The following is a 25,732-nucleotide window of genomic DNA, read 5'->3' on the forward strand; positions in this document are numbered from 1 at the left end:
GAACCAAGATAACCGAATTACAAGTGTGAACACCCCCTAAAATTCTTCTGGAAGTGCTCTTATAACTCTAGAACAGCTAATAATTAATAACGGCTCATAATTATAGAAATTATATGTTATATGTTTAAATAAAAACAATCAAAATAAAATATTTATTAAAAAAGATATTAAGAAAATATTTAATTATTTACCTGTGACTACATGTGGAATTTAAGTCAATTATTGAAATCATAGGCTGTAATTCAAGTAAATATTTTAGGTCAAAGGAGTTTGCCTTCTCAAAACGCTTGGGAATCCCTGCTCTGGAGGAAACAAATAAACTGTAAAACTATTTACAGTTTCACATTTTCTTTGCTAGGGCTGTCAATTGATTAAAAATTGTAATCAAATTACATGATACATTTGTATATGGGTCAGGGAGCATGATTAATTGCAGGAGATTTTTATTACATTTTTTTGCTGTAATTAATCACTAAATTAACATGTTACTTTGACAGCCCAATTTGTTTAACGTCTATAGCAAAATAAAGATGTAGTTTCAAATTCTCAGAGTGGTATTCCACTTGCAGTGCTTCATAAAGTCCCTCCATGTTTTCTTTCATAAGGTTATACTAACTGTCACTTTCAAAATTTATGTGGAGCTCCACAGTTGCATGCGTGAGCGTTTCTGTGTTTTGTTTATTTGTCAAGCTGAGCCCAATGCTTTCGCTGCTGATTCGAGTAATTCATTTAATCCATGAATAAGAAAGCGTGATGTCGTTCCGCTCTGCTGGATGGAAATTAGAAAGCATTCGAAAGATAAAATTGTGTGGGGGGCCAAGTCGTACCTAATTACTGGCAACTGCCTGCCCCTGAGACAGTAATACTGTATAATCAAAAAGCTTTTTCTTCGCACTAAAGAATTTGACTATTCCTTCAATTTTATATATTGTTTGTGCGGGATACTTAACATCCCTTTTGTTAGAATGAATATGACACATCTGCTTCCAATAGAAAAACATTGACATGGACCTTGAAAGCCACTCTCTCATCTCAAAGATTTCTCCATGTTGAGAAATCAATAAGGTCAAATGAAAGCAAAAGAATACCTGACTCCTTTATCACTTTCTCTCTCTTTTTATCTCTCGCTCATCCATTTCCAGGCAGTGCTCTGAGTGCGACCAGGCCAGCAGTGACGAGGCTGACATTGCCATGGAGACGCTACCGGATGGAACCAAAAGGTCCAGGAGGCAGATCAAGGGACCAATCAAATTTATCCCCCAAGAAATGAGCCCAGAGCCCAAGAAGCTTCAAGTGAGAGGGACTGTGAGTATGAGCATATCATGAGTTCACTGATGATGAACGTGTGTTAAAAAGCCAATACTTGAAATTGGGTTTCTAATACCACTTTTTCCACCAGCACCACAAAGCCATTGCTGATGCCAAATCTGGCTTGGTTTCACAGATTTCCACTGTTTTCACTAAAGAAAAAGGTGGTTCTCTAACCAGAGACCACTAATGCTTCACATTATCATTTACGTCTTCAACATGAAAACATGGTCCAGTTCTGAGACTCACAAATTACTTGGCTCAAGGGACTCTGTCTACTAGTCCATTTTAAGCTTCGTCTAGTTCTTCCTGATTGGTGGTTTAACTCTAGCTGTTGTCTTAGGTGAAAGAGTCATTCATTGACTTGAAATTGATTCTTTGCTCCTCATGTAAAAAAGATAATTGACCTGTTCTTTAGTCTCTTGAGCTTTCAGAGAGGTTATCGTTGAAGGTCACAGCAGCCAGCCTCGCTGATTACTTGAAAATGGACAACCTAAACACTATATCATCTTTAATTGTTTTATAAAATCACCTTGAAACTGATACAGCCATAATTAAGCCATCAGTAAAATCCCCTTTGGAGCTGCTGCTTACCATTTCAGTTTTATTAGAACATTAGCATTTAGAATTGTTTCCAATATTTAGTGGGCTGCCTTACTCCCTACGAAGGCAGTAGCCTTCAGACATAGCACCCTAACCTCAGAAGTTACTGGTTTGGAACACTCTATGGCACAAATAGTGCTACATCTTGACTTAAAATTTATTCCAGTACAGTTTGACATTAGCATGTTACTAAGCTAACAGCACAATGTCAAAGACTGTATACATACCAAGACAGTTCAGTCATATTACTGTAAATGAGACAAAGTGCAACATGCAATATGGTCCCTGAAGCATGCTTGCTTAATGCGTGAGAAGCAATGATAGTTATTCTCACATGTCGCTCCAGCACAATTTTTTATACTTCCGCAAAGACGAATGAGGTTTGTTCTTGCTCATCAAGCAAGTACAGTTGAGCTTCCATTTACCATATTTGAGTGATCTATGTATGTTCACTGTTTATATGTAAATAAAAGACTAAATTACATCTGTTCATCATATAAAGCAATCATGTCTCGTCAGAACCACTCGATCCGTATGGATTTATTTTACAACGTCTTTATTAATGTTTTGAACCTTCAGTGTTTTGGGTGAATAGACTTTCAGTGGAGGGATAGAAATCTCTCAGATTTCGTTAAAAATATCTTCATTTGTGTTTTGAAGATGAATGAAAGTCTTATGGGTTTGGAAGAACATGAGAGTGAGTAATTGATGTTGACAGAATTTTCATTTTTGGGTGAACTATCCCTTTAACCCACTGGTACTGTTCGGGTGTTGGTCAAAAATGACATTTATTTAAATTGATTTAAATGAAATAAATGTACTATATTTTAGTTCGGTAATGTTTTTATATAATATTTTGTATTTTTAGGGGATTTTATGGTACTAAATTATATTTACGCTGCAGTTATAATCCATTTATTCACTATTTGAGCATAGACCTGACAATGAAATTTCCAACTTAAACTGTCATGCATTTTAAATGCTTTGGAGCACAGACTTAATTTTGATCTCTTCAAAGGCCACACTAGGAAGATTATTGCTGAAGTGAAAAAAAGTTTTTAAAAGTTAACTTAAATTTATTGTTTATTGTTATGAAAAATGCACAAACATACTATTTTTAAATTTTTACTCTAAAACCGCAAGAAAATCAAAGCTGTGGTTGTGTTCCAAATTTGAGTTTGATATCTCAAAAAAAAAAAAAAAAAAAAAAGTCTGTCAAACATGACCGAAGAGCACCAGAGGGTTAAGGTGTGGTCACATTTAACATTATTTTGCAAAATTTGTCATTTCAATAGGAATCAATGCGACCAGGAATGTTGGGTCAGAGCAAAAGATTTCCCCACACAGATTTTGAAATTAGTTGGTTTTCCGGATTTGTCGCTTTGACTAACAGAAAGCTGTTGGGTTTGAAAGTGATTTCTGTGTGAGCTGTGCTTCACACAACACTACACTATTGACAATAAACAATGGACCTTTTTTGCCAAATGTATAGCTTGCCTATGATTCCCTAAAATGCTTCCTTTGTAGGCAGCTCACTATGTTTTGGAACAGAGCGATTATTTTATTGTCTATTGAATGATCAGACTCTACTTCTATCTGTAGAAGCTGAGCAATGCATTGAAGTGTGAGGGTAGGGTGTGTGTGTGTGTGTGTGTGTGTGTGTGTGTGTGTGTGTGTGTTTTTTTCTCAGACTTGAGATAGGGCTTGTCTTTCAGGCTCTCCATGGCTTCCACTTATCACTGTCCAGCATTCTCTGATCCTGCGATAGTGCTCCGGCAGCCCGGCTCCCTTAAGGAAGACAAAAGATATCCATCGGAGAAACGACAAGCTCTCCAACCCTCCTCCATTTTGTCTTTTTCAACCTTTTGTTTTAAAGATTAGTCAATAAACCTCTCCCTGCCAGTTTTTAAATCGAATTAGAAAGTAAAGCGCAATTTTAGATGGCTTCTGGAGCACTGCAGCCGCTCGTTTTGGCTGGTGGCTGTCAAAATAGCTCACGTGAAGGTAAAAGGAATGACTTCCGGACGTTGTTTTTGTTTGCTGTATTTACGCATGTGAGCGTGTGCTTGCGTATGCCAGGCAGGGTTAATGTGTTTTCCCTTTAGTCTCTGAGACGCGTGCCCAGAAGTGAGGCGAAGGCTTCAGCGGAGAGCAGCTGGATTAAAAGGCTTTTATTTTTCTCTCTCTTCTGTAGCTCCGGCTAAACTCCACCAGAGAAAGATGCTTCATTGCAGAATTTATCTTCACTTGCACTCCAGAGTGTGGCAGCAGCTGAAAGGAGCCCTGCTTTGCATTTTTAATGCCCTTAACCAGCCGGTGTGGCGGTGGCAAGCCCTTGTAAAGCTGTGTTCTGATTTATCACGGCTAGCTAATCGACCCCCCGCCATTCCCTTCGTTCAGGAGTCATTGGTGTTCGGCTTCGCTAATGTGCCACACTTTTCCACGGCCACTGAATACCGGCCCTCCCGCACAACTGAAATGGCTCTCATGACTGCCGCACACTGAGATTTTGTTGTGAGTCTTTATTAGGTTTGAAAAGATTTCTACATCATTCAACAGACTGACGCCATTGGAAATTTTGCCATAATTAGTAGAGTTTGATAAAGCAAGGGTCACTTTTCATTATACTTAGGTTTTTCAAGAATTAAACTGTCACTCATAACTCTCCATTTGTGATGAGGACATGAATGATACCTCATATTGTGCAGTTTGTGCAGGTGAGGTGCGCTATTACTTTTCTAAGAGAACAGACTTTAGTTTTTGGCCCTGGTAAACAAAAAAAAACGTATTGAAAAAAATCCTACTGTATATACTTACTATAATGGAGGGTTTGAGTAATATCTAGAGACTAGAATATCATAGACCCTTAGAGTTGGGCTCTTTAGACTTGGCCCATTAAGTAACCACCTAGCAACCTTCCAGAACACCCTAGCAACCACATAGCAATGCCCTGGCAACCAAGCATTGAGTTTTATGCGACAGGCACCACTGCTACAAAATGTAATTAAATGCAATTCTTTTATTTATACTATATTTAAATTTGATTTCCTATAGTCATATAGTTTTGTTGCCATATAGTCCTATTTTTTTTTTTTTTTTATATCAAACATGTTTTTGATGATATTTTTACATATTTGTCCTGGATTGTCAAAGCCATTAGTCTTCCTGGAATCGCTGCAGTAGGCTACTCTTTGTTACGGTGCCTTTGTATGCACCAGTAGTTTTTCCAATCTTGTGAAAATTGATTCAGTGTTTTTTTTAAAGATGCATCATTGTGAGGTGCTTAATTAAAAAGTAGTTTTTTTTCACAAAGTCAACTTGACTGTCCTCTTCCAAGTGTATATTTTTGTTTACGTCAGCCCATCACCACGTTTACAATACTTTACCATTACGTAGAGGTTCTCGGCACCGAGGACCACTGATCTAGCCTTTTATAGATTACCTTAATCGAGTCTGCCATAATGAAGGAATAATGAAATAAATGAGTGCCTTTGTTTGGTGCCACCATCGAGGGAGAAGTGGCAGAGGCATTTAAGTGCCAATTGGCAGTGTGGAAGCAGTTAGCATTTATAATGATAAGTGTTCCATCTGCTGTGTGGTGGCAAGCCAAAGGCGACAGATGGAATTGTTTTCACAATCTGTTTAAATATGTTGTCGTTTTTTCTTCCCTTTTTAAAAAGCCCCAGCTTGGCACACTCATACGCCCGTTCGCATGAAGGTGGAGATGTTTGATTTGATTCGTGCAGTGCTGCTATTGTTTTTCTCGGGTTTATCAGCCTCTGATGGAGATGAAGAGTTGATCAGCCGATGGTAGACAAGAAAAACGTGAGTGCAAAAAGTGTCTCAGTAGAGCGCACTGTGTAGAATGAGTTTGGATACTCCATCTTGGTTCATGGCACACACAAATATCTAATTGAAACAGCCAGGGTTGACCCAATTGCGGAATGGCCTTATATCTGGATAGAGAGGGGCACCGGTTGGAGCTGTGGTCTGGGCTCTAAACAAAGGGATTGAATCCCTCTATGTCACACAAGAGGGAGCCGGACTGAATGAGAGATTTGGATTAGAGAGGAGCACCACTGTTTGACATCTGTAGCAGCTACAGTGAGCCGCAAGTCACCAGCTGCTCTGCGTGAGCTGTTTACTCGTAGAGAGCGTTCAACTTTGTTCTGTTCAGCTTACTGCCACATGCCTTGAACAACACATTACAGTCCAACTGAGCGGCTTTTCAAATCTCATCTTACTTTTATACTTTTCTCTTTTTTTGTAATGAAGCCCTGAAGTGCAGAGTTATCATTTGTTATTTCAGCTTATGTCTCTGTTTCAGCTTTACTTACATCCAAATTTGCCTACCTCCCTAGTATATAGTAGCAAATAAAAAACAGAACATGAAATTAGTAGTATGTCCGAATTTGTAGTATTAATTAAAAACACGCAATAAATCTTTACTCTGAACTGGCAGCACAACAGACCAGTCCCCCTGCACTCAATAATTGTATCCCTTAAAACTCATCTTTGATAATCACAATGACATATTTAAAAGTTTGTTTTTTTCTGTGAAAATAATTTCTTCATGGCTTAAAATAGCTTGAATGTAACTCTACACCCTTGCTTCATTTAATATGTGAAGAGTTCAGATGCAAAAGCCACTAAACGACACCTCCGTCAAAATGAGATAATGATATTGAGCAAATGCTTGCTGCACATAGTATACGCTCATCAGATACTTTTGCTTCAAATCCACTAAATCCCAGCGTCAGCCCATTCAGAAATACTGGTTTGTTGGCAGAAACCGCTAAACACCATTTCCCTTTGTCCACAAAAGCCTCTAACTCCACAGAAGAACCAATTGGAAGACACAAATCAAATCATATGATTTCAAGATGAATGACGGTGTTCGTATGAGCCGCTTTCAATTGCCGAGCTGCAATTGCTAAATGCTAAATGCTTTTATCATGTTTTGTCCATCATTACAGTGGCAATGACAGGATTTTGTGAGTAGCAAGTAAACAACAGTGTTCCTTTTGCTGCTGTAAAACTGTCAGAAACTGACATTTCACTATGTCTTGTTGTCCAAAGAGATGGATTTGTTCTTGCAAACAAAAACACTCATGGACTTTTGCAGCAGAAGACAGTCAAATTTGTTAAATACCAATAAATTGACTAAAGTCAAGATATTTTTGAAAATAAGGCATTTCTTATTAGTCAACTGACTAATAACCTTTTCATTGCCATTAAAGTGAAATTACTGAACCTAAACATAGGAGCCAGGTAAAAAAATGCTCATTTAAAAGAAAAGATGTCAGATGGACTTAAAGGTTTTTGCAGAGAAACTCTTCATATGCAGACCCATGAATATACAAATTAGTCCCCACCTCCACCCAATCACACCAGCTCAGACTGCCTGATCTACTCGGTCAGTAAACGCTACACAGTGGCAAGTGGAAATAGTGGCTTAATTCAGCAATATATTTTTGAGCCAGAAACTGATTCAGAAGAAGAGGAAGAGCGAATGCTAAGCACCCTCAAACGAAAGCAAGAGCGTCCTCAGTCGATATTGTAATAATATTATTTTGATGAAACAGATTTGTTAGACGCTCCAGTGAAATGTTAGCCTGACGTGGTCATACTCAATTCTAGTCAGAATATGAGTCTGATACTGCTCCATTGGGCTTTGATTATGGGGGCGTATTTCAACCGATCCAGGAAAGACCTCAATTGGATAGACCTACAACCAATCAGAGCTACAGAGTAAGTGACGTATGTTGAGCGATGCATAGTTGTCAACAGAACTCTTCTTAGCGACCATCGGGGCCAGCTGATAAATCAAACTTTTGCCGAATCCCGTAGGAAGGACGGCAAAGACATCTTTCCCATCGACAAATGCCTTGATCGCGGTCCTCTGTTCCTCTTTTAAAATTAATGCGCTGTCGATATCTTCTATAACGGACGCGATGGCGGAATCTACACATCTCAGTTCTTCAACAACAGCCATCATTGTTGTAAAATAATTGACCTTTCGCAAAGACTCGCCCCCCTTAGTTACTGTTGCTTTGTCCGACAAGCCGTGGCGCTATCACGCCACACAGAGTGGAAAATACATCGCGGAGCAAAGAGGAAACTGACAACACATCGACAGAGCAGGTTACTTATGATATTAAACAAAGTCCCAGCTTTCAAACTGTGTAATTATTAAAAAAAATCAAACAATAAAAACCGTTTTGTGGCTCTTTAATGTGTTGTGACCATGATCGTGACAGATTGCTGTAGCGCCTCAGCTCAAGAGGCTCGTTAACCGATCATCTCTTCCTACTAGTCCATTTATAGCATCAAATAAACATGAATGAACATGAGAATGAATGTTGTTTCAAATGCGGAAAGGCGTCAATATGCACAATTTTTCAAGTTTAACTCCACCGATGTTAATCTTCTAACTCCTGACTGCTTTGTCGGACAAAATGGCGGATGCGGCGTTCTGATTGGTTAGATCGCTTGTCAATCAAACTCCCCATGCGCTCTTTGATGACGTAGGTGGTTACGTAACCGCAGATAGCCTGTCCATCATCGATTAAAGCCCGCCCTGGCAATTTGATTGGCTCGGCCTTCTGGGAGCCGAGCATAATTACTCCACAATGGATCAAGTCCAGACCGAACTTCCCGTCCAAAAAATGTTGTGGGCGGGGTTCGGGCTGGCACCCAGGCTAGTGAAATGTCAAATGTTTCTATTTACATTTTTTGTGTATGTGTGCAGTGGTGAGCAATGTAGCCAATCACAGACGTGTTTGTTGATTTCTTGAATACAGTGGCCAAATCCAATCTGCACGCTTACGAATCCTCTAACTAACAAAATGTAGACACAATGTAAATGAGAGACTTTATTGATTATAATGCAACTTTGTGAGATAGTGAACTGAGATGAGTGACAGCTTTTAGTTGATTCTTCTTTGCACGCTTTCTAGGCTATATATAATCCATTCAGAATTTGAATTAAAGTGGACACGTCACTGTAATTGATATGATTAGCCCTTGGCTTGACCTATGTTATCAAACAGCTAATAATGTGTAGCAAATGTTACACAAACCATGTTCCCGGTCACCATCTCAGAGTCAGACAGATGCCTTCTAAAATCAGCATCCCTAGTAAGAATGATAAGAAAAGTTGGCTGGATTGGTTACATATTTGTGAGTGTAGGAGTTAGGGTAGTTTCAAACTGCCTTTTTGAGACTGTCTTTGGTACAATGCAGTTTTAAGGAGAAAATACTCAGCAATGGTGTTGACTGATGAATTGGCTTATTGGTTTGTCTTAAAGTATATTAAACACAGCACGTAGACATATAAACAACAATAAAAACTTGATTTTCACCACAGGGGGACTTTAATATAATATATTTTATATAATGTATACTTCTTTAATTAATCACAGTTTGATAAGATATATCACTATTTCAGTTTTGTTTCAATTAAATGTGCAGCCTCATTTGTTTTTTTGGTTACATTTGATTGATTTATTTATTAGGCAAAAAACTGTGGCAACACAGTGGAACGAAATGGTTTTCATTATAATTAACAAAGCTGTCTGTGCCGCGTCACACTTTTACCGGATGGACTTTTTAATTCTATTTTTGACGCACTGCACAGTTGCTCCAGTCAGACTTACGTCAAAACTTACTTGTGATGTTTCTGACCTGCTAATTTAAATTCTAAATTTTCTTCTACATTAAATTCTACATTATGTACTATAACAGTGGTTCCCAAACTTTTTAGCATGGAGTACCCCCTGAAGGGATTACCATCCTTCTGCGTCGACTGCAGTCACACCTTTACCATTAAGCGACAATATTTGCCCCTAAATTGATTTTCCAGTGCATAATTTTACCTTTATGAATAACTTTATCAAATAAATGTTTTAAATAAAAATAAAAATGTTCAATTGATTTTCCAGTGCATAGTTTTAACTTTATGAATAACTTTATAAAATAAATAATGTTTTAAATAAAAATGTTCAATAGAGAACATAGTTTTACCATCATTTTATGCAATGATGGTATACTAAGTAAAACATTTAAATATTAAACTAAAACCGCCAGTAGGTGGCAGCAAGTCACTGTTTTTATGAATGAGTCATCGAGTCATTCATTCACTAACGAAGCAAGTGGCTGTGATTGAATCATTGACTCACGATTCATTCAAAGCCACAGAATTGTTCGCGAAACACAGACGTGTGTTGTAGTTCTGCTGTGGTTTTCGTTAGAACTATTATTTCATTGCAAAATAAAGTAAATACTTACAGTACTGTGTTTAAAATGTACATTTTATTTTTTGACCTGTTGTATAATAATGTCACGTTTGCAGTCATGTGGATATTTGGGAACAATTGCATTCTTGCTCGTTCATCATTAAATACAAGAACTCACAAGGTATGTTTTTGTATCGGAGAAAGTTTGAGTCTTAAATCGAAATTAATCGACTATCTGTGTCTATATTTGTTCTTCATGCGAGTAAGTGCTAAATCCCCACTTTTACAAAGAGAACGACAGTAATTTAGCACGATTTAAGGCAGCAGACTGCACGCAATCTGTCATATGCATGCTGCTTGCGTGGATACGGTAATTTTTGACTGCAAATGATGAGGTAATTTGGTTAAATGTACTGGATTTACGGCATTTTGGCAGTTAGAAAAACATGCCCGGTTTTAATATTATTTTAAGGTAGAATTAAATGAACTACCCCAGGGGTACGCGTACCCCAGTTTGGGAACCACTGTACTATAAGATTTTTCCACTATTCTAAAATAGCCTATACACAGTCAATGTGAACGAGGTGACGTCATGTTAACAGGTTAAATAAGTGATTTTTTTTTTCACCTTTCGTACTTCAAGACTTGCATCATTTTTCATTACTCTTCCTCCTGTGTGAGACGTGTTTCTCAGTAGGATTTTAAGTGAGATTCTTTTTGAATTAATTATTTTAAATGCCCCATTCAGAGAGAATTCTTCATGCAAATGTTAATAATTTAATTTCATGGTTCATTTTAATAATCTTAAATCATCTTAAATACAGTAATCTGACACTAGAACCGTTTAGTTGTTCTTTGGAAAAGTTCAGTGTGCCGTATTTATGACCGAATGTCATTTTCCCTTTGACCAGAGAACCAGAGGTCAGAAGAGGAAGAGAACGTCCATCTGCGAGGAGGAGAAGATCGAGGTGAGCTTTCCCTTCCTCACCCCGCACTCCTTTAAGACTGTCTATCTCCCTCATCTACCTCTAATATTTAGAGAGCGTTATGAAGGAAGACAGCTTGTGTATGTTTACACAGCAATCTCAGCCCTCTCCACTCACTAGCTTCATTCAAACACACACGGCGGTCGCCTCTAATAGCTTGCGTTTCCATAGGAACCGTCACCGCGGGAGCGCAGACAGAGGCAGTCGACTCTGCAGAAAAAGCCCAAAGCCGATGACACACGGACCGAGTGCACCACCTGCAAGGGCCCGGGCGACAATGAAAACCTAGTGAGGTGGGTAAGCTCGTGCGCCACGCGTCTCTGAAGCATCTGCGCGCGCGAGAGAGCATGTTTGATCTGGTGGGGAAGAGGTGGGGGTTATATTCGCCTCGTGATTAAAGTTCAGGCTTCATTATAAGGACTCTGCCATGCATGTGTGAGTGGGAGGTAGCGCCGGCTCCACGGGGCCCTCTCTATTTGGCTGCCACATGTATTTGCTCACTTGGTTTGGCAGTAATGAGCTGTCTGATTTACTGTCACCACTTGGCCCCCGGTATGAAGTTGCGGTTTCTTCGAGCAGTTATACTGTCTTTTTTCCTTCCTTTAACACCTACTCGTCATGCTTTTCATTACTGTAACCTTGTTATGTTTTTGCTAAAATATATGCAAGCATGACTAAGAGACTTTTAATTGACACTCACATAATAGAAGTGACAAACAGTCGCCACTTCCGTCCCATCGCTATTCGGCGTAAAGCTGTTTATGGGTAATTGGAGAGTGGCCTGTCAGGTGACAAGTACTTCAAATGCTTTTACAATGCAGAGTAGGAGATATGCAATGTTTTGTACTAGAGTTGGCCGGTATAACAATATATATCATGGCTACGAAATAAAGCGTCAATTGTTTTGCTATTTTGCTATATATTTTATACTGCAGCATGTAAATATATCTGAATATCACAGTACTGCATAAAGGATTAGTTCACTTCAGAATTAAAATTTCCTGATAATTCACTCACCCCCATGTCATCCAAGATGTTTGTCTTTCTTTTTTCAGTCGAAAAGAAATTAAAGTTTTTGAGGAAAAACTTTCCAGGATTTTCTCTATATAGTTGACTGCAACGGTTACCAACGGGTTGAAGGTCCAAATTGCCGTTTCAATGCAGCTTCAAAGGGCTCTACACAATCCCAGATGAGGAATAAGGGTCTTAATTAGCGAAACAATTGGTAATTTTCTAAAAAAAATAAAAAATAAAAATGTATATACTTTTTAAGCACAAATGCTCATCTTGCACCTCTCCGCGATGTGCCACGCATTACACATCTCATTTTCTCCTCTAACTTCAAAATTCTGCCTACGTCACACGTGACCTTTCCAATGTGATTATGTAATGCGTGGCACATCGAAGAGCTAGTGCAAGACGAGCATTTATGGTTAAAAAGTGTGTGTGTATACATATATATTTTTTTTTTTTTTTTTTTTTTTTTTTAGAAAATGACATTGTTTTCCTAAATAAGACCCTTATTCCTCGTCTGGGATCATGTAGAGCCCTTTGAAGCTGCAAATTTGCACTTTCAGCCTGTTGGTTACTGTTGTTTTCCTCAAAAACCTTCATTTTTTTTTCGACTGAAGAAAGAAAGACATAAACATCTTGGATGACATGGGGGTGAGTAAATTTAATTTTAATTCTGAAGTGAACTAATCCTTTAAACGGGTCAGTTCACCCAAAAATGAAATTTCTGTCATTAATTTCTCACCCTCATGGCGTTCCACACCCGTAAGACCTTCGTTCATCTTCGGAACACAAATTAAGATATTTTTAATGAAATCCGTTTCTGAGCTGACAGCAATGTCATTCCAAATTTCAAGGCCCAGAAAGGTAGTAAAGACATGTTAAAATAGTCCATGTGACTACAGTGGTTCAACCTTAATATTACGAAGCGACGAAAATACTTTTTGTGCGCAAAAACAAAATAACAACTTTATTCACCAATTTCTTCTCTTCACTGTCTCGATTGTGCAATAAAATTTCTCATATCGTGAAATAAGATTTGGTCATATCGCCCATTCCTATTTTGTACTGTCATGCAAAGTGGCTGGTTCAAACTAGCTGCTGTTTGGCCTCGGCTGTGGTGTGAGGTGTGTTGGCCTGACTCTTTCTATCTTTGCATTGAACAGGTTGTGAGAGCCGGGCACCACCTCCTCCCCTAGAAAAAGGACAGATGAGAGAGAGACAGGGAGAGAGAGAGGCAAATTAACTCGTTTGAAGAGCGGCGTTGGGGTCGGGGAGGAGTCGCAGATGGCCACCTCCGACCGCCACCTTTGACCGTCCCTTCTGCCCAAAGTGGACAGTGCCATGGACTTTATCATGGTTAAACGACGGTCTGGCGCAAATTTTCTGAAAGAACGAAAAGACTATCGTATGTGGACTGACATAAAAATGGGGAGGGGGGGAGCTCAACCCTCATTGGACACTATAAACGGACTTTATATGGACAGAATACTCAGTTAGCCAGTTTGGAGGCACATACCCACCAATAGGGCCGTTCTTTGTGGAATACATGAACAGTGACACTGGTTTTGGGCCTTTTACTCTGTGGATTAAGCCAGATTGTGGGCCGTTTCACCAACTTTGCGAGCAATTTGCTGTCATCTGGCCTTCTTTGGGCCTCATGGACTTTCTTTTTCTCTCTTGCTTTCACATTGGCTCTACAACAGCGCACACCCTGCTCTATCCGAGCTTACCGCTGATCACAAGACCGGATCAGCTGTGTTGACTTGAGTCAAATGTGCTTCTGAAAGCTAATTGTGTTTTCTGTCGTGGTTTTTATTGTGAATGATCTTAATGCTTTTGTTTTATTGCTCTGCTCTATTTTTCCTGTGCTGTATGAATTTTATGGTTCAAAGTGATTAGATGGTAGACATAAGAATCAGTAGAGTCGTTTTTTTTTAAAGTATTGTAATTTTTTTACTAGTTGTAGTAGAGTAATATAGCTCAATATGCTCAATATCCGTATTTAAACGTGTAGTTTTCCTTGGTATCAAATCAGTGATAGGGTGAAAGTCATAAAAACATATCCAGACATATTTCACCACAAAAGAAGGGAAAAATATTTTATGTGAAGAAATTGATGCTTGTTTTAGGACCATTTTTTTATATTTTGATGTTTACATTACAATTCAGCACCTTTTCTAACTCGATTTTCATTACCGTAATGCTTCTGGGCGTTTTTATTTCTTTTTTTTTTTTTAATTCATTTTTATTATTTAATATTTTTTTATAATTCTCATTTGATCATTCATTACTGTAAAATGCGATGCAATAGTTTTTTACTTTATTACAGTACATTGTTTTTTGGTTGTTTTTTTTTATGATGTATGAATTCTTTAAAATGTAAATCTTTTTTTGCATTACATTGATGACAGTTGAAAGGAACAATGTGCCAAATTCTTAAAAAAAAATAATAATGTCACAGTGTGAAAACAATATATAAATTGGCTTCATTGTTTTGCTTAAATTTGCCAGTTTTCTTTTGAATTTGGGATAGACTTGTTAGGATATTCACCCAATAATGGAACCATAGAATGCTAAATCTCTGAAGTTACAGTAATTAGTTGTGAATGTAGTCTGTGTTGGTAATTTGGCTTGCATCTGCTTGGCTGACAGTCATCCTGTTTATGTTTTGCAATGGCAAAAACAAATCCTAACATACTGAAAACACTTCTATCCCAAACCCTCCTCCCTCACATTCCAGTGTATTGCACTATTGACAGTCCTAAAATTTTCACTCTTGACGGTTTCCTGTGTCTTTTACCCTCATGCCATTGGGGACAGCCTCGTACCTCGTGCCCTCTCAAACTGCTTACTCTCACTGCACCAGGCACAACACTTCCTTCGGTGGGATTTACACATCTTTTCGTCTCTGGATGACTTCAGCTGCCCTATAACCTCTGACCCTACTGTATCTCCAGCCAGAGCTTTATCTCTCTCCACTACAGCTGTCTTTCCTAGCTCACAGCATACTGTGTGTGTAAGTGTTTGTCGGGGCACATACTGCATCTGCTTTGCTCAGATAATGCTGCAAGATGGAGCCTTTTAGATTACAGGTCGCCCGTTAAGTCATGTGATGTCAGTTTAGCAAAGTATTGAGCCTTTTTATGTTTTTCTGGCATAAGCCGTGCTGCAATTTTTGTTCCAAATGTTCTGAAATTGAAAAGTTTTAGTACTTGAATTTTTGTGCTTGACGTCTATTTATTTTATGTATATATCTGGCTGAGTAATTTATTCCTTAGATATTCTCCATAGGTAATGTGTCAATGTGACTTGAACTGAGATTACGGTATTGCATTCGTGAGTGTTTGCGTCCTGTGTATATGCAGTGTTTTTGTTGCCATGCGCCATTTGCGTGAGTGGTCTTAAGACGGTGGCGTTGCATTGTGCAAGCCTTAATAAACTTTTGACTTTTTCATATCATTGAGTCATGATTAATGAGTCTCAGTTAGTCCAGCTAGTGGATTGTGTAGATTCTGAAAAAGTTGATTTATTTCACTAATTCCATTCAAAAAGTGAAACTTGTATATTATATTCATTCATTACACACAGACTGATATATTTTAAATGTTTATTTGTTTTAATTTTGATGATTATAACTGACAACTAAGGAAAATCCCAAATTCAGTATATCAGAAAATTTGAATATCACTTAAGACCAATACAAAGAAAGGATTTTTAGAAATCTTGGCCAACTGAAAAGTATGAACATGAAAAGTATGAGCATGTACAGCACTCAATACTTAGTTGGGGCTCCTTTTGCCTGAATTACTGCAGCAATGTGGCGTGGCATGGAGTTGATCAGTCTGTGGCACTGCTCGGGTGTTATGAAAGCCCAGATTGCTCTGATAGTGGCCTTCAGCTCTTCTGCATTGTTGGGTCTGGCATATCGCATCTTCCTCTTCACAATACCCCATAGATTTTCTATGGGGTTAAGGTCAGGCGAGTTTGCTGGCCAATTAAGAACAGGGATACCATGGTCCTTAAACCAGGTACTGGTAGCTTTGGCACTGTGTGCAGGTGCCAAGTCCTATTGGAAAATGAAATCTGCATAAAACTTCCTGGTATACGGCTGTGTTGACCTTGGACCTCAGAAAACACAGTGGACCAACACCAGAAGGTTCTAGAAGCACTGACTCCAGCTGCAGTCCACTTTTTGTCAATCTCCCCCACATTTTTGAATGGGTTTTGTTTCACAATCCTCTCCAGGGTGCGGCTATCCCTATTGCTTGTACACTTTTTTCTACCACATCTTTTCCTTCCCTTCGCCTCTCTATTAATGTGCTTGGACACAGAGCTCTGTGAACAGCCAGCCTCTTTTGCAATGACTTTTTGTGTCTTGCCCTCCTTGTGCAAGGTGTCAAGGTTCGTTTTTTGGACAACTGTCAAGTCAGCAGTCTTCCCATGATTGTGTCGCCTACAGAACTAGACTGAGAGACCATTTAAAGGCCTTTGCAGGTGTTTTGAGTTAATTAGCTGATTAGGGTGTGGCACCAGTTGTCTTCAATATTGAACTTTTTCACAATATTCTAATTTTCTGAGATACTGAATTTGAGATTTTCCTTAGTTGTCAGTTATAATCATCAAAATTAAAAGAAATAAACATTTGAAATATATCAGTCTGTGTGTAATGAATGAATATAATATACAAGTTTCACTTTTTGAATGGAATTAGTGAAATAAATCAACTTTTTGATGATATTCTGATTATATGACCAGCACCTGTACTGTGGTAAAAATTAAAAATGTGGAGTTTTCATATTTATAACATATGATACAATTAAACAACATTGCACGACCAAGAGTGCGGTTTTCCTGAATACCATCACGATTGAAAATATGACAATGATTTTAAACAACAGTTTATATTAAGTCTTAGTTAATATTAAGTCACTTACATTTTAGATGCAATATTGACTGTTCTATTTCAGCAGCGAAAATAGTTCCAAACAAAGCTCACAACTGAACCATAGCGCATCTCTGTGGAAGCTTGTTTTTCCGCCACGGAATAAAAAATATTTAAAAGATAATTGAGAAGTCAGAATTGTGGGATATAAACTTGCATGAAATAATCAAAATTGCAAGATATAAATTTGGACTTTTTTTCTCGCAATTTGCGAGTTTTTTCCTGCGATTCTGACTTTTCTCAGATTTGTGAGATATAAACTCGCAATTGCGAGTTATAAAGTCCAATTCTGGTGAAAAAACATGACTCTATTTCTGGCTTTTTATAATGTCAGAATTGTGAGACATAAACTCACAATTGCCTGTTATAGTCAGATTTGCGAGATATAAACTTGCAATTGTGAGATGAAAAAGTCAGAATTGTGAGTTTATATCTCGAAATTCTGACTTTATAACACACAATTGCGACTTTATATCACGCAATTCTGACTGTATAACTCGCAATTGAGAGTTTATATCACCCAATTCAGAATTTTTTCTCGTTTCTCTTAGATATACATCACAATAAGGAGAAAACAAGACAATTGCAATTTGCCTTGCATGCCAATTTTAAATGACAAGTGAACTTACCAATCAGAGCTTGTTTAGTTTTCAGTGTCATTTAGGGATGGGTTAATCTGATATACATGGACTGATCAGAAAGGCTGATAAATTTACGGGTATTTGGCATTTATGTACTAGCCGATAAGTTTTCCTATTTGGCTAATTAGTACTAGAAGTTATTATTTTGTCATGGCAGACATGATGTGGCTGTAACCCATCTCAGTTAGTATAATATTCTCTCTCTCCTGCTGTTTTCTCCTAATGTTTTTCCTTCACTCTGTCCCTGTTTTCCCATTTACCACATCTCATCAGCTCACACTTATGCGCTCTTCCTGTCTCTCTCCCTCATTTCCACCAGCCTTCTCTCTTCCCCGTGCCAAGCCCAGCTCTACAAAGAGCGAGAGGAAGGGAGAGAGAGGAGAGGCTTTCATGGGGAAATCTAGTTAACTGCATAACAAAAAGCCCAGTGTGTCTGCTAGTAAGCGAATCGCATTTGTGCTTATACGATGGTGGCGGTGGCGGGAACAAGCTACATCTCTGTGGCCTGGGCCCATCAAAGCTCTGAGCCTCTTATTGTGGACCGGAGAGATAGAATCAGTTTGGCATGACCAAAACCTGAGCACCCCAATCCCTCATACTCAGTCCAGTGGTCTGGTACGAGGAATCCGGCGGGACGAGTGGTTCCGGTTTGAACCCGGGGTGCAGAAAGAAGGGGGAGGAGGATGTTCTGGAAGAGCAGTAACCTTTCCGATGATGAGCGCCTTTCCTATTACAGACCTGACATGGGATTCAGGGAGATGATTTAATGGCGGCATTTTGTTTTTGCTGACTTCACCCCTTTTTTTTTTTCCGTTTGCACTCCCCACCACTATTAAAACAGAAAACCCAAGCGGTAGGACTGCAGAGTGTGGGAAGAGTGGCCAAGCAGCTAAAATCTATTACGCTACGGCTTCTACAGTGTCTTTCATCCTACCCAGTTCACTGCAGCGTATATGTGTGCCGCTGGTCTTCGGGATTGAGCGCCTCCCCCTCTTTGTGCATTCACTAGATGACTTGGTAGCCCAGAGGTGCCTAACTAATTAGCAAAAGCATGGTAGAAGCTGGTGAACTGCACTGCTGCCAAAGCAGACTGTTTGGAAATGGTCCAGAGCCAAGGTGCCGTAGGACACTGTGGCAAAAACAGCTAAACTTCCCTTCCAGATCCAGAAACAATGGTGTTTTAAATGGTTTAAAGGTGCCCAAGAACGTTCTTTCACAAGATGTAATATAAGTCTAAGGTGTCTCCTGAATGTGTCTGTGAAGTTTCAGCTCAAAATACCCCATCGATTTTTTTAAATTAATTTTTTTAACTGCCTATTTTGGGGCACCATTAACTATGCACTGATTTACACTCGGCGCCGCCCCTTTAAGACGCGAGCTTCCTGCCACACGAGCTGTCGACTATATTACAGCGCATACAAAGTTCACACAGCTAATATAACCCTCAAATGGATCTTTACAAGATGTCCGTCATGCATGCTGCATGCATACATCGGATTATGTGAGTAAAGTATTTATTTGGATGTTAAAAGTTTTATTCTGAGTGAATTTGAGGCTGTCCTCCGTGGCTAACTGCTATTGCTACACTGTTGGAGAGGTTTATAAAGAATGAAGTTGTGTTTATGCATTATACAGACTGCAAGTGTTTAAAAAATGAAAATAGCGACGGCTCTTGTCTCCGTGAATACAGTAAGAAACGATGGTAACTTTAACCACATTTAACAGTACATTAGCAACATGCTAACGAAACATTTAGAAAGACAATTCACAAATATCAGTAAAAATATCATGCTATCATGGATTATGTCAGTTATTATTGCTCCATCTGCCATTTTTCGCTGTTGTTCTTGCTTACCTAGTCTGATGATTCGGCTGTGTGCAGCTCAGACGTTTACTGGCTGCCCCTGTCTAATTCCTTTCATAATGTTGGGAACATGGGCTGGCATTATGCAAATATTGGGGCGTACACCCCGACTGTTACGTAACAGTCGGTGTTATGTTGAGATTCGCCTGTTCTTCGGAGGTCGTTTAAACAAATGAGATTTATATAAGGAGGAAACAATGGAGTTTGAGACTCACTGTATGTCATTTCCATGTACTGAACTCTTGTTATTCAACTATGCCAAGGTAAATTCAATTTTTGAATCTAGGGCACCTTTAAAGGAATATTCTGATTGTAATAAAGTTAAAGGGATTATACCATGATTTACTCACCCTCAAGCCATCCTAGGTGTATATGACTTTCTTCTTTCAGACGAATACAATTTAAGATATATTTAAAAAAATATCCTTTTCCAAGCTTCATAATGGTAGTGAATGGGGGACGTGATTTTGATGCCCCAAAAAAAGTGCATCCATCCATCGTAGAAATAATCCATACGGCTCTAGGTGACTAATAAAGGCCTTCTGAAGCAAAGCGTTGGGAAAAATATCCATATTTAAAACTTTATAAATTAAAATAACTGGCTTCCGGCTGACGACCGTACTCGTACTGCACAAGACGACTTGCGCCACAAGATTGCCGTGGCGCAATGTATGATGTAGGATGTAGGAGTAGCGTAAGTTTAGACACCTCTCAAGGTTTAAACAAATAGGGCTGTGCAACAAACTCAAACTCCTCTTCTCTTATATCGACATTTGTCTTTAAAATTTCTCTTTTAAGGCTTCTAATTCGTGACCGGTGTTTTGTTTTGCTCTATCCTCTGCTCTTCCGCATTCGTCGTTGTGTCACGCGTCGGGTCAGGGGATACTCTTCTGCTGCAAATCGATGCGTACAGCCGTCTGCTGGAAGATAGATATTATTGATAATAAAGTTTTAAATATGGATATTTTTCTTACAAAAACCCATCGCTTCGCTTCAGAAGGTCTTTATTAATCCCCTGGAGTCGTATGGATTATTTTTTTGATGGATGGATGCACTTTTGGGGGGCTTCAAAATCTCGCCCCCCATTCACTTCCATTATAAAGCTGGGAAGAGCTAGGATATGTTTAAATGCATCTCTGATTGTGTTTGTCTGAAAGAAGATAGTCATTTACAACTAGGATGGCTTGAGGGTGAGTAAATCATGGGATAATTTTCATTTTTGGGTGAACAGCATTTTGGCATAATGTTGATTATTTAAAAAAAATCAAAGTTAATGTGAGGCACTTACAATGGAAGTGAATTGGGCCAGTTTTTGGTGGATTTAAAAGCAGAAATGTGAAGCTTATAATTTTACATAAGCACTTAACATTAATTATTCTGTTAAAACCCGTGTATTACTTGAACTGTTTTTCTCTACATTTTAGTCGTTTTAGTGTTTATGGCATTACATTGTCATGGCATGGCAAAATTGGATATAACTTTGCACAGAAAAAAACAGAAAGCTTTTATTACACACTAAAATCATATTAACACACATTTTGTTTACATCTTGTGGCCAGCCTTATTTTGCAATGTGGAAGTAAGCTATTATCTGTGAATATGCAAAACTTCCCATTTATTAGCCGCTATAGGTAAATAACTAGAAGAATACCAAAGTGCATTAAATGGTAAAGCTATTTGCTCTAAAAAACCAATGTGTTTGTTATGATATGATTACAAAGATTTTTTTTTTTTTTTATATCAAGCAACAGTTTATGTACATCTAAAATAACTGGAAGTGGCTGATATCACAAGCCATGTACTTTGGGTAAAAAGTAAGGTAGGTGCTATTGAAACTGAGTATTTTAATGTTTGCAAATTGGCCCCACTCACTTCCATTCTAAATGCCTCACTGTAACTGCAACTTTGCCACATCTGCCGTTGTGCTTAATTTGTGCCGAAACCTGTAATGTTTCTGTTTAACCTTAAACAGCATCGTTCAAACCATCAAACTGACCCTCAGTCAGCTGTCTGAGGCTTTACTGTGCAAAAGTTGACACATCATGGCCCCCTGCTGTCTACTCAGAGAAGCGCACTGCATCCCGCAGGTAGCCGGAGCTGCTCAAAGTTAGTGTCCCCGTCAGCCGGGCTGGCCTCGAGTCCGAGACTAAATGAATGAGTGAGCCGTGTAGTAATGAGATAATAAAGAGGAGTTACTTTGTCAGTGCATCGCTCGGTCGCTGCGGCTTCAGCCGTAAGCCCATTCATTGCCTCTCCTCCTGGTAAAACAAAGTTTTAAATGTAAAAAAATGTAAAACCATTCCCACCTCAACAGTAAATCAAAAAGGAGGAGGCTCACAAAGGCTGATAATCTGCTCCCTCAATAGAAGGGATTCACAAAAAGCCATGGGGGCACTTTGTCATGGCCGGCAGTCAATGGCCGAGCGTCTTGTGCCATATTGATCCCTGTCACGTGGTGGCTCCCCAAGTAATTGCGCTGGACCCGAGTGATAAATTTGCTGTGTTTGTACCATCCATAAGGGCCAAAGAACTAAACACTTGCAGTGTGAGTCTCGTGTACGCAGTAACACTTCGAATCCAAGAATTAGCCAATTTATGTGCAATCTTTTGGTCTGCGCTGAGAAGAGACAACGTAACCGTTCGAGCGTCTTGAGGTTTACACGTTGGCATTTTGGTGCGCGAGCATCCGTAGTTACTATTAAACACAATGGTATTGTTTAAGAGATTTGCGTTTCTGCCACCCATGCGTTTTTGTGGGGTCACTGCGGAAATTGCTCTCACTCGCTGGAAGTTAATCCACAAAAGGGCCAGTCAAAATTACCATGCAGATTAATCCCTAAACATAAAAGCTTTAATTACAATGTTCAAACATTTAGGAAGTAATCCTGTCTTTATTTTGGTATTAAAGGGGCATTTTAGCAGTAGCTTATCGGGTAGTGCAATGTTTCTTGTTTGTTGCCTTGTTTTGTACTTTGTTTTTTCATCTAGTTCTAGATGTCCTCGAATGACATTTTGTTAGATCCTCGTGGTATGTGAAATTAGTGGCATTTGCAAAGACAAGTATTATTATTACTATTCTATACTATACTTTTGAACCGAATGTGCATCCAGTGACATTTCTGCGGACATGAATGATACATGAAATCATGCAGCTTGTTACGGAGGGTGTGCTATTATTTTTCTAAGCAATCAGACTTTTTTTTTTTTTTTTTTTTCCCTAGAGGTATGATAAAATTGGCAACAAAAAAAAAGATCCCATAAATACTGATTGAATGACCAAGCCATATCTAGGGATAACAATGTCTGAGTTGAAGGTGGGCTCTTTTTGACTTCTAGTTTGTTGCCATGTTGTTTTTATTTTACAATTCTACATGATATACAATACGTAATACCACTTAAACGTTTGTGGTTGGTAAGATTATTTAATGTTTTAGAAGTCTTATCCTGTAAAAATGATTACAATTTAAAATAACTTGTATTTTTGTGTTTTAATTATTATTTTATTATGTAATTTATTGCGGTGATGATTTAGCTGAATTTTCAGCATCATTTCTCCAGTCTTCAGTGTCACATGATCCTTCAGAAATCATTCTAATATGCTGATTTGCTTCTCAAGAAACATTTCTTTTTATTATTAATGTTGAAAACAGTTGTGCTACTTAATATTTTTGTGAAAAGCATGATATATTTTTTTGATGAATAATATAGAAAGTTCAAAAGAACAGCAATTTATTTGAGACCGAAAACTTTTGTAACATTATAAATGTCTTTACTGTCGCTTTTGATCAATTGAACGCATCCTTGCTGAATAAAAGTATTAATTTCTTTAAAGATACTGACCCCAAACTTTTAAATAGTAGTGTATATTGTTAACTTAACATTTTAAATTCCCTTAAACGGTGTACAGTAAAACCTTCTTCATTTACTTTAGTGGCATACCTCTCAAATTCTACACATTTGTGTCAATTTGTCTTATATCCTGCTTTTATTCAGTCTTTTGCTTAACGTCTGTACTTTAGGACCGATCAATTTATTCTGATCCTCTCCAACAAGGCAACATTATCATTTAATGAGAACCGATATTAATCTCCGTAGTGATTTTTCTGTTGTGCCCCTTTGCTATCTGTTCTCGAAATTTCCAATCGGGCCTAAGTGTTCCAAGAATTGCTCTGATGTTGGTGATTGCCCGTGTCTCTTTAAAATGCAAGATGATTGCAGTAATAACAATCCGCAAAAAAAAAAAAAAAAAAAAAAATACTGCAGCCGGGAGCCAATTTAACTTAAATATATCCTCTTCACTTTTATCCAGGGAGATTTAGAATGGTACATTATGGTATTAAAACATCCTTTGATTAAACGGAGTTGTCATGCGTTATCTCTCTAATCACCGAGCTGTGTAGACGAAGGCCTCTGCCCTCAACCCGGCTGACCGGATCAGCCTCTAAAAGGAGCGTCGGGCTGAAATAGAGTTCTAAGTGGAAGGATGAGAAGAGATCAAGCAACAGAGCCACCGGGCTTTCACCCTGCGCCGAGAAACCAGCGAGACGACGGGGGGAGGGGGCTGAGCATGCCGGGGGGTCTCTAAGAACTCCTCTTAGAGATTAAACAGTAGATGAAAGAGGATACGCATCGCTAGCCGAGAGCAACATGTGTCACAGACAAAAGCAATCAATCGTGTTTTTCCCCTCACCTCACATCCCAATAAGATTACATCAATCAATAGACTCTCTTATGAGTGATTGGATTCCGTCCGAGATCGGAGGAGAGAGTTGGAGGGGAGGAGAGGAACGAGCGGCTCAATTTTCCCAATGATTAAAGCAGACCCAAATTGCTTTGATAACATCAAGGACTTTGTGACGGGGTCCAGAAGGGCAGCGCGCGGAGCAGATAGAAGTTGGCGCCTGCGTGTTGCGGGAACCGTGGAGCAACGGGGATGATGCGTCACCTCACGCAACAGAAACTCTTCAGAAACTTCTCACACAGTGCTGGTGGAACGGCGAGTTGTTGTTAGTAGAGCACGTCTTTCTTTCACAAGTACAGTGAAGAGTTTGACCACCTTCCTGTTGATCGTATCCACTCAGTTCTTACAAATTAGTGGTTTGCTGCAGATTGTACCGTGAACATCAAGTGGCAACCCAACACAGTTTTGTTTGTTATATAAAATTAAGCAATCATGTCATTACTATGAACTTCATTGGTCCTACATTTTGTAAAATTATATATATTGTATAAATATATATATACATCAGTTCTCAAATCTGATTGGCTGAGAGCTGTGCGATATTCTAGTGACAACAGCACTCCTACCTTTTCACCGTTTGTATCGCTCCGCTTGAAGCGACTGTCATGGCGGCTGAGCAAATCCACTGTATTTTTTCAAATACTACACTTGTTGTACCACAAACTTTTTTAGGAAAGAATGTAGTTGTTTAGACGGGAAATATGTGACTCATATTTAATCCTAGTGCATATTTTACTATTTGTTTTTACGTTTCCGGAAATGCGAGCTCCAGGCCGTCAGCGGTCGTTAAGTGCTCGTGTACCCGCCGAGAACAGCTTCATCTCGGCCAGTGCTTCTGGGATTTGGCGCTGGCTCTTATATTGGTTAAACATGAGATATAATTCATATATATATATATATATATATATATATATATATATATATATATATATATATATATATATATATATGTAACACTACCGTTCAAAACTTTTTTTTTTTATTTAAAGTCTCTTATGCTCATCATCAAGTCTTCATTTATTTTATCAAAAATATTATTCAAATTTAAAATAATTTTCTATTTTAATATATTTTAAAATGTAATTTATTCCTGTGATGCAAAGCTGAATTTTCAGTATCATTACTCCAGTCGTGTCACATGATCCTTCAGAAAATTTTCTAATATGCTGATTTGCTGCTCAAGAAACATTTCTTATTATTTCTTATTATTTGTTGAAAAAATATATTGTTGGAAACCGTGATATGTAATTTTTTTAATAACAATATAAAAGTCTTAACTGTCACTTTTGATTAATGTAATGCATTGTTGCTAAATAAAAGTATTAACTGTAGTGTGTATATAATATAATATTTTTTAATAATTTTCTTTTTTTTTTTTTTTTAAATATATGTGTAA

General features: G+C 38.4%; 1 protein-coding gene across 3 annotated transcripts in view; it reads left to right on the forward strand.

Annotated features, from left to right (window-relative positions):
* The window catches only part of phf14 (PHD finger protein 14), a 110,627-nt gene that overhangs the window by 49,007 nt on the left and 35,888 nt on the right, over positions 1–25,732 (forward strand). Inside the window, exons 14-17 of one of the 3 annotated variants that reach the window (XM_048201523.1) lie at positions 1,143–1,305; positions 11,060–11,116; positions 11,306–11,427; positions 13,312–15,604. In XM_048201523.1, the coding sequence (XP_048057480.1) occupies positions 1,143–1,305; positions 11,060–11,116; positions 11,306–11,427; positions 13,312–13,318 (349 nt within the window). In that variant the 3' untranslated portion in view covers positions 13,319–15,604. Of the gene's footprint in view, positions 1–1,142; positions 1,306–11,059; positions 11,117–11,305; positions 11,428–13,311; positions 15,605–25,732 lie in introns of those variants that run through there. The other 2 variants (XM_048201522.1, XM_048201524.1) reach the window with 2 other exon arrangements.

The sequence above is a fragment of the Megalobrama amblycephala genome, linkage group LG9 (genome assembly GCF_018812025.1).
Source record: "Megalobrama amblycephala isolate DHTTF-2021 linkage group LG9, ASM1881202v1, whole genome shotgun sequence".
NCBI lineage: Eukaryota > Metazoa > Chordata > Actinopteri > Cypriniformes > Xenocyprididae > Megalobrama > Megalobrama amblycephala.